At 36.2% G+C, this 10,362-nt stretch overlaps 1 protein-coding gene across 1 annotated transcript in view; it reads right to left on the bottom strand.

The window, feature by feature from the left end:
• Positions 1-3,467, bottom strand: part of LOC103129352 (tripartite motif-containing protein 16-like) — a 20,150-nt gene extending 16,683 nt beyond the window's left edge. The window contains exon 1 of the mRNA XM_016665000.1: positions 1,445-3,467. Coding sequence (XP_016520486.1) covers positions 1,445-2,009 — 565 coding nt within the window. The 5' untranslated portion in view covers positions 2,010-3,467. The remainder of the gene's footprint in view (positions 1-1,444) is intronic.
• Between the last annotated feature and the right edge of the window lie 6,895 nt (positions 3,468-10,362).

Below are 10,362 nucleotides of genomic sequence, written 5' to 3'. Positions count from 1 at the left end.
GCTGATTTATGATGCTGCAGCTGCTAAAAATAACCCTCTCATCATTTAGTGGAAACAAAGCTGCTCTGATTAGGAGACAATGAAGCTCTTTGTTTGAAACTGCAAATCAGAAACTATATCATCTCTGAAGATATGAGATAAAAGTTTCTGTTACAGGAAGAACTTAACAACGAACAAAAAGCTTCACTGTGGATCTAAATCTGCTCTGTGGGTTTAACATCTTCATCTAAGCTTCGAAATAAAAAATAAAAATAAATTTAATGTGAAATTAAACTATTCAATTATATTTTTATTTTATAAGTTTAGAATAACAAACAGCAAATCACTTCTTCACTGGGAAACCATCATTATTTAGCATAACTAGAAAAAAACTGAGTGAGATTATTAATATTTATGCAAAATGAAGAGAAGTAAGAAGCCTCTTTAAAAAGTAAAGCTAAAATAAGCTGCGGTCCTTTTACGTAAATCACATAAAAAGACTGAAACTCAAAGTAAATGAAACTGGGAAAATGCTGAAACTACCATTTCCTGTTCTGATTTCCATATTCAGATTTTCAGTTTCTTTAAATAGCTTCAATACTCAACAATCTCCTCATTTTACAGTGAAAGAACCGAAAACAGACGAACATTTTCACTCCAATTCACTCCAACGTGGAGCTTTTGACACTCTGGGAAATTACCAAGGAAGTCCATGTCAGTTTAGTTTTACTAACTTGGTATCGTATTTACCATAACTCTGTCCAGGTTTTCATGTGTTTGTATGTTAATTTCCCGTCATTTTGGAGGAAAACCATTTCGGTTTCCTGTATTATTATTCCGGTTAATCTTTTACTTCCGTCTCCTGACAGTCATCTCGCATGTGGGTCAGAAGTCTAAACAAAACCATGACACAGTTAATAAATACAACCATCTGTCAGTCGTTTCCAGCCTGCTTGATTATAAAACAATACATCTTGTGACCCTGATGGAGAAATATCAGAACCATGAAGTCGCTGGTTTAGTGTTTGTGTTTTTGTTACTTAAAAATCCAAATGAAATTTGCAAGCAATCAGAGTCATAACACATGTCGTCTTCCAAACCCCTAAAGAATAAATAAAATGCATATATTTAACGATTGGATGACATTTTCCTTCTAATGCTGTTAGCAACCATCACAGTAACAGATAGTTTGGTAAATGACCACTGAATAATAATGAGTTAGAACTTCTCTCTCATTGTATTTCTTCTGTTCCCATAACAGATGGTGCATCAGAGTTTCAGTAAATTTTAGAAACTATTCTGAAACTGTTTTGTTTCTGCTTCTCTTTTCCTCTGCATGCTGTGGGTGAAACTGAGCCTCCTGTGTTACATCTGCACTCAGACGTCGATTCTGTATTTAAATTATGTGGCAAAAACTGAGTTTCAACAGAAGACAATCAGTTGTGGGTTGAGGTTCTGCAGCTGCTCGTCTTCTNCTGGAGCTCCTTCTGCTTCTCAGCTCTTTCTGCTTCTGCAGAGACGGTTTCATATCCATCCATCAACATCTTCATCACCTCATCATGACAAGAGCAGATGCTCTCCATGAGAGTTTTGGAGGGATTCACCAGCTTGTGCTTTTTAAAAGCAGGAGATTCATAATGAGGCTGAAGATGATTCTCACAGTAAGTAATCAAACAGACCAGACAGGTTTTTTTAGCTTTCCTCTTCCTCCCAGTACAGACATCACAGGCCACATCTTCAGGTCCAGCATAGCAGTGATCAGCTGGAGCATCTTGGAGTCCAGTCTTCTTCAGATCCTCCACTAAAGCAGCTAACATGACGTTTTTCTCCAGTTCAGGCCTCGGTTTGAACTCCTTCCTGCACTGAGGGCAGCTGGGGATCCTCCTCTGATCTTCTCCATCCCAGTGATCTTTAATACAGTTCATGCAGTAGCTGTGTCCACAGGGAATAGTCACTGGATCCTTCAGTAGATCCAAACAGATCGAACAGGAGAAGTTTTCTTCGTCTAGTCGAATTCCTCCCTGCGCCATTTCAGCTCTCAGTAACAACTGCGTAGTTTCTTCCTCTGTAGAACAGCAGCTCTGAGCTCTGATCTAAACATCATGTGTTGCTGCAGTGAATGAGGCCTGGAAGCTGTTAGCCTGGGCAGGAAACGTCCAGATCTGAAGAGGAGGGAGCAGAGACGTGTTGGCAGGATGCAGCCTAGGAGGAGTTATCAGGCCTCCGTTTCCAGGAAGAGCCTGGAGGCGTGTCTTCCACTGGGGTCTCAGCCTGCCCGTTTTCCAAAGTTTCTATGTGGAGAATTACAGAGAGCAGCAACAGAAACCAGAGAACGGTTTGTTTATGAAACAAAGAGGAGGTTTAATATTGTTTAATTTCATTCACGGAAATAAAAGAACAAGGTTTTGGACTTGAATCATTTAGACTTATGAATGTGAGTCCAATTACTTTTTTACACAGTTCCAGATTGGTTTGAACAGCTTTTCTCCCAAAATGAATCATCTGAAAACTATAAGAGTGACAGAGAAGCAGAAACTGAAGACCACAGTATTCAGACTGCTTGGTTGAATTATGTTTTCCCTAAAGTATTAACCTAAACCCCGGAGCTGACAGAGCAGCGTTTAACTACTGTCTGCACATGTAGAGTTTTACTGATGCATAATGTTCATAAAAGGTCAATTTTAAATGACACAAAGTGAAAGTTTCCAACTGTATCATATGAAAGCAGCTGGATATCAGGTCCACAGACATTAGGAGGCTTTAAAAAAATATTTATCAATCACAAACAGACGAGCTCTGCTATGTTAGTTTGCTCTCATCATGGTTCCTGATCCGTATGGAGCGGACTCTGTTGGTGTTTCTGTGGTTTCCTGCCTGACATAAACACTGAACTTTATATTTTTATTCTTCTGTCTGTACGTTTAAAATAATCCTGTAGCTGAAGAAGAGCAGATGATGTTTAATCAGAAGGAAATTTCTCTTTTCTGGACACTGACGCATCCTGGTCTATGTAGGTTTAAGCTGCAGTACCGACACGTGGCCACTAGATGTCACTGTCCATCTCTGACTCAGGACTCAAAGCTTTGACTGATCGATTGTAAACTATTGATGATGAACTTTCTGACACATCAGCACTTTTCTCATCATCTGTCTTCAGCCATGTTGGAGGATTTAAGAGCAGGAAACAGATTGAAACAGTTTCATCTTTATGAAGTCTTTCATCTCCACAAATGTAACCTTTTTATTTCTACATCTTTGAATTTTGTAGATATTTACGTTGAAGTATATCAATCTTCCAGAGACGGAAATCAGATGATTTCTTTCTTCAATCGGCTCTGATTGATTATTGACAGGCTGATTCTGTAATTAATGCACAAATCATAATGAGATTCTAGAAAAACAGAAAAATTAGCAGGAAAATTTTTTGAAGAGTTAAAATTTGATGCATGTTGGAAAGAACTTGTTTTAGTTTTCAACATATTTGATGAAACACCAAAAACAGAGAATAAATAATAAAATTCATGTTTTGTAACATTTTTGTAAACTTTTCAGAAAATGTTACAAAACATGATCAACTAACTGATTGTAATAATTGATCAAAAGGAGACTTTTGTTTTTTCTAGGGAGTTTTTATAACATTTTTATTTCACTTTTAGAAACAAAACATTTACCACCAGATGCCCTTCATTCATTCACTCCTTCATTCACGGCTGGATGGAACAAAACATCTAAAAACATTCTTCATAACACTAAAGTCAGCTGTTTTTATTTAGTGTCAAAACTCTTATTACCTGTGAAATATGTCAAACATTTATTTTTATTATAATTACTGACCAATAATAGGAAATCAGATTTCAGTGCCTCAGATAGTTAAATATTGTGAAAACATTAAATATTGGGAATAAATGTCATGATTTAATTTGCTGCAAGCAGAAAATCATCATAATTACCTGAAATAAAGACTTGAAAATATCAGTTTGTCATTCATATAACATTAATATAAGTAACATGTTTCACTGACATTAATTAACTTTACTGAATACAACTGCATATTTATAAGGAAATATTTTTAAATATCCCTTTTTTTAATCTGCCATCAAATTTTATGTAAATGTGAAATACTTTTAAACTGAAAGAATAGTGGAATGGAAGTCATTATCCTTGTTTGTACGCAAAAACCTGTCCAATAAAGCAGATTATACATATTTACATACATCTGACTAATATGATGATGATGATTATTATTATTATTATTATGTTATTGCTGTGTTATTACATAACAGGAAGTGGAGGAGCACGGTTTGAACCAGGAATCTCTGAGTCTGCGCTCAAACATGAAGATTTAAAAGGTGATAAAATAGAAACATAATGATGGAAACACAGACGAGACTGAATGCATGACGGCTCCTTCGACAGATGGAGCGATTAACCGTCAGGTGATTCAAACAACAGATTTATTCACAACCAGGAAGGAGTTTCTTCTCTAATCTTGTTCCTGGAGCAAATGACTGGAATTATTGTGGAAAATCTTTCAAAATCTTCCCAAAAGTTTCCTTGTTTTGTACAAGTCAGTTTAGTTTGAGATCAATGAGGAAATACCCAAGTTAAAACCAGTTAGGAATCTACAAAAGCTTTTGTTGGTTATTCATTACATTTATGAGTGGTAAATAAAAAGTCAGTGCCAGTAAATCCTCTGATCCACGTGTTTGATTATTAACACCAAAAGAATGTTGATCTCTTTGAAGGTCTAGTAAAAGTCGAGATTGTTTACTACTTTGAATCCGTTAAGGAAACACCTGCAGTTATTTTTAGTTCCTTGACAAAAGACTGCCTCACCAGTTTACTACCCTTTATAAACCTTATATTCACACAGAGAAACGAGACCTTCAGAGCTTTACTGCTTCAGGAAACAATGAACAGAAACAACATGATATGATCATTAAGTGTCATAGTGGGAAGACCAATGAAAAAATGAAGTTAATAAAAAATGAGTTACAGGAAAATAAGAATGAATGCTGATGGACAAGGAAGTAAAATACAGGATGGAGATAAACAAAGTGCAACAGGAACAGGAGGGAGATTAGAGAGCAGCACAGGAACCAGAGGGGCTAATCAGAGGTAAGTAGACGCAGCTGGAGGAAGAAGGAAACAAAGCTGAGAAAACTAAAACTAATATGATCCGTAAAAAGAAACAAACTGATCCAAGGAAACGAGTCCAAAGAATAAACAATGAGAATAAATGAAGAACCGCAGGAATAAACTAAAAATGGCAGGAAGTGAGAAACAATAAAGCAGCAATGAAAACAGAAACAAATGAAAAACAAAGTTAAACATCTCAGGATCGCAGCACATTTATCCTATCAAACACGCTTAGTGGATTTATTGAACATTTTGGACCCATTCATTCATTCATTCATTCATCTTCATCATCATGTGATAAAAATGTTGGAGATGAACTTGGATTAAAGGAAATCTTCAGAATAAGTTCAAGACATTTAAGTTTTGTCATAATCGATGTGGTTGAGGTGGTGAGGAAACGCAGGTAGACCCAGGTAAAATGAGAATGATGAATTTAATAATGTAGCTCACAGTCTTGAACAGGCAGCATGGCAGAAAGTTAGCTCGCAGCTAATACCGGTAGCAACTGGATAACAGACATGTAAACGAGCTTAGGTCGATGCAGGACTTCACAGTTCAACTGCGTACGACCCATAAACAGACGTAGACTGACGGCACAGGGAAACAGTTACAAATGACGAGAATCTGACAAGGAACACAGACAACAGGTGGGGCTAAATACACACAGGGTAATCAGGGGGATACGACACACCTGGGGAGCAATCAACAGGGAGGACAGAGACTCACAGGGAAAACAGGACTACACAGGGAAAACAGGACTGAACACAGAAGAACTCAAAAATAAACACACAGAAACACAGATCATGACAAGTTTAAGTAGAGAAATATTAGTGAAGATGTTGGTTTTTATTACTAAATTGTCAGTCGGTTTTGTTTTGTTCATTTGGAAGCTTTAAAACATAGAAAACAACTTATTCTAATTCAGTTTTTCATTTTGTTGCTTTGGTTCATTAATGTTACCTTTAAACATCAATAATCTTTTTTTAACTCAAAAACAGAGAAATATAACAATAACCAATGAAAAACAATACAATGATCATTTTATGTTGTTATAAATCAGCATAATTTACGTGTTATTACCTGAAATGTATATATTTTGTTTCTTTTTATAATGATATCAAAGTGTTTCTGTCCTTTTAGAAGTGATTCTAATAAATAAATGCTTATATAAACAGTTCAGCAGCAGGTCACATGAAATCATATCATTACTGATCATCATCGGCTGAAAATAGAAACTACCAGAGGAACCAGTTTGTCTGGAAAATCAGTTGAAGGAAAATCTGACGAGTGAAACCAGAAACACTTGATGATTTTAATACACAGTCAGCAAAACAAGCAGCTTTGACTTTTGGAGCTGATTTTGTTTCTGGAGGCGGATATTTGACTCCATTCTGTTGGTTTGTGTTGATCTCAACCTTCACCATCTTGACCTCTGTCCCTCTCAGCTTTAAGGTTTGTCCAGTCATGTCTCATCCTTCGCTTTTCCTCTACAAATTATTTCCTCAGAAGGTGAAAACTCCTGCAAAGCTTCACTGAGCCTCTGGATTTCAGCAGCAGGTTCAGTACAGAAAGTTCAGCTTTACTCCAGTTTAAGGTCAGGGAGATAAATAATGGTTTTATTCATAGATCAAAGGAGTGAAATGTGTGTGAAATGTCAGACGATAATGGTTTATATGAGAGGGAACAATTTATCACAAATAACTTGTTTAGAAATTGAATATTTTCTTTCATGAGGGTTTGTTTGTTTGTTTGTTTGTTTGTTTTTTTCTTCCTGCTCTCAGAGGAGGGATTTCAGCTTCAGCTACATAAACTAAACGTCTTCAAGTGAAACTTGTAAATCTGCATGTGATAAATACCTGAGTGAGCCAATAAAAACAAACTGCTAATGGTTTATTGTAGACGGCTGAAAGCTGATTTATGATGCTGCAGCTGCTAAAAATAACCCTCTCATCATTTAGTGGAAACAAAGCTGCTTTGATTAGGAGACAATGAAGCTCTTTGTTTGAAACTGCAAATCAGAAATTATATTATCTCTGAGGAAATGAGATAAAAGTTTCTGTTACAGGAAGAAATTAACAACGAACAAAGAGCTTCACTGTGGATCTGAATCTGCTGTGTGGGTTTAATATCTTCATCTAAGCTTCGAAATAAAAAATAAAAATAAATTTAATGTGAAATTAAACTATTCAATTATGTTTTTATTTTATAAGCTTAGAATAACAAACAGCAAATCACTTCTTCACTGGGAAACCATCATTATTCAGCATAACTAGAAAAAAACAGTGATATTGTTAATATTTATGCAAAATGAAGAGAAGTAAGAAGCCTCTTTAAAAAGTAAAGCTGAAATAAGCTGCGGTCCTTTTATGTAAATCACATAAAAAGACTGAAACTCAAAGTAAATGAAACTGGAAAAATGCTGAAACTACCATTTCCTGTTCTGATTTCCATATTCAGATTTTCAGTTTCTTTAAATAGCTTCAATACTCAACAAGCTCCTCATTTTACAGTGAAAGAACAGAAAACAGACGAACATTTTAAGGCGGATGTCAAACTTCCCACCAGGGAAGATTCCAGGAAATTCACTCCAACGTTGGAGCGTTTGACACTCTGGGAAATTATCAAGGAAGTCCATGTCAGTTTAGTTTTATTAACTTGGTATATTATTTACCATAACTCTGTCCAGGTCTTCATGTGTTTGTATGTTAATTTCCCGTCATTTTGGAGGAAAACCATTTCGGTTTCCTGTATCATTATTCCGGTTAATCTTTTACTTCCGTCTCCTGACAGTCATCTCGCATGTGGGTCAGAAGTCTAAACAAAACCATGACACAGTTAATAAATACAACCATCTCGTTTCCAGCCTGTTTGATTATAAAACATACATCTTGTGATCCTGATGAAGAAATATCAGAACTATGAAGTCGCTGGTTTAGTGTTTGTGTTTTTGTTACTTAAAAATCCAAATGAAATTTGCAAGCAATCAGAATCATAACACATGTCGTCTTCCAAACCCCTAAAGAATAAATAAAATGCATATATTTAACGATTGCATGACGTTTTCCTTCTAATGCTGTTAGCAGCCATCACAGTAACAGATAGTTTGGTAAATGACCACTGAATAATAATGAGTTAGAACTTCTCTCTCATTCCCATAACAGATGGTGCATCAGAGTTTCAGTAAATTTTAGAAACTATTCTGAAACTGTTTTGTTTCTGCTTCTCTTTTCCTCTGCATGCTGTGGGTGAAACTGAGCCTCCTGTGTTACATCTGCAGTCAGACGTCGATTCTGTATTTAAATTATGTGGCAAAAACTGAGTTTCAACAGAAGACAATCAGTTGTGGGTTGAGGTTCTGCAGCTGCTCGTCTTCTTTGAGACGTTTCTGCGTTTTCTACTGAAGCTCTAATCAGGTTCATCATGTCTGACAGAGACTCTCCACCAGTAAATGCATGTTTTAACAAAATCTCTCATCTTCAATCTGTTTTTACTCAGATAAATTTCAACCCTGAAACTTCTGAGAAATGTTTGGTTTTCTTGATACATTGAAACATCTGAACAGAAACTGATTCAGACCCTGAGAATCCATTCAGAGTCTCTGTTTGAATATTTTAGTCATTAATGTGTGACAGCAGATAAACAGGCTCAGGCAGAAGTTTCCCTTTGCTTAACAGTTTAGATAAAAATAGATTCAAATCCTCCGCAGTTACTGGCTTCACAGGTAGAGATGGACAAAAAATATTTAAATTAATATATTTTTAATTTCTCACCTAAAATTGGTTAGAAAACAAAATTAACAAAATTTCTTCAGTGTCACCACTAGCAATAAAAAATACATTTATCACAAAAAAACAAGTTGATTTGATCAGCAGGGGTTTTAATTCATGAATGCAAAAGTTCACTTCATTTAGCCACTGTGCAAAATGGGAAAGACAGCAACCCACCAAATGGCCTTGTGCCCTGGTGGTTCTTACATCAAAGCCCTCCTGGTAATCCTGTCGTTCTGCCTCCTAACCAATCAAACTACAGGAAACATTTTCAGTTCTGGGGAAAATTCAAAATATATTTCAATCCTGCACAAAGAATGTGAAATAGTTTACATACATTTCCAGCCACCAGCCTGGTTAATAAATCACAAAGGACAGATCAGCATGTTATTGCATCTGGTGACTGTGCAACAATTACCTCCCAGGTGTTCTAGTGCCGCCCTGGGCAACTGCCATGTCAGAACCGCCACTGGCCTCGAGGCACGAGTAAAAGAAAACATCTAAACTCACCCACATCTACAGGAACAGAAAAACATTTAAATATCTCAACGTACAGGCTGGTAAAAAAGGGTTACTCTCTGTTAAAGTAACAGCAATACAGAGAGCAATCGGTGGATACCATGTTTCCATAGCAACCATTAGTTTTAAGGCTTTTGAACACATCTTTGGAGGAGTGCCAGTTATATATAGTGAGTGTTAAAAATGTTACCAGAAAGAGGAATAAAAAGTGAAAGAATTTATTTTTAAACAGTATTTCAGAGGTGATGTCGTTAACAGCGGAGTTCCACCAGGGTGTGTATCCGGCCCCCTGCTCTACGGCTTCATCACACACAACTCCAACACTACTGAGGGGTTTGTTTGACAAAACTGACCTGATCAGGCAAACTAGCAAACCACGCTACAATCACATCTAAACAAGAAAATACAGAAACTGAGACAAGAAAGTCCACCTGGTTGTTTCTCTAAAACTGTGTTTGAGAGTCAAAGGAAGATTTCATTCCAGTATCATAAGTGAGAATGTCTAAAAAGGAAACATATGTTGGTTCAATAAGGTTTTGAAGTAAAAATCAACCCAACGCAACCTAACCAATAAGATGCAGGGCCCTCATAAAAACAATAATAAACATTTGTGGTGAAATTAAGACTCAAAAAACACAATAGATTAAAACATAAAGCAACTCAGCAAACCAATTCAGTAAAAAAGTTAAATATTCTCATAGCACCAGTATCTATGCAATACAAAGTGATAACAAAAAGATGCTAAACAACTGAAAGGACAGTTAGGCTTTAATATATTGCATAAAATCACAAACAGGCCAAAAAGTTGGGCTGAAGTACCAGAAAAATCCACCAGGATTTAGATTTAGACTGAACTTCTAAGCTTCAGAGGAACATGTGAAAATGTCCAAAGTTTTAACATTTAATGACCATTCAAAGATATACAGACCCCATTATTATGAATGTTTTGTGTTTCTGG

The sequence above is a fragment of the Poecilia formosa genome, unplaced genomic scaffold (assembly GCF_000485575.1).
Source record: "Poecilia formosa unplaced genomic scaffold, Poecilia_formosa-5.1.2 Scaffold537, whole genome shotgun sequence".
In the NCBI taxonomy this organism is placed as follows: Eukaryota; Metazoa; Chordata; class Actinopteri; order Cyprinodontiformes; family Poeciliidae; genus Poecilia; species Poecilia formosa.
This window is presented reverse-complemented; position numbering and strand designations above follow the sequence as displayed.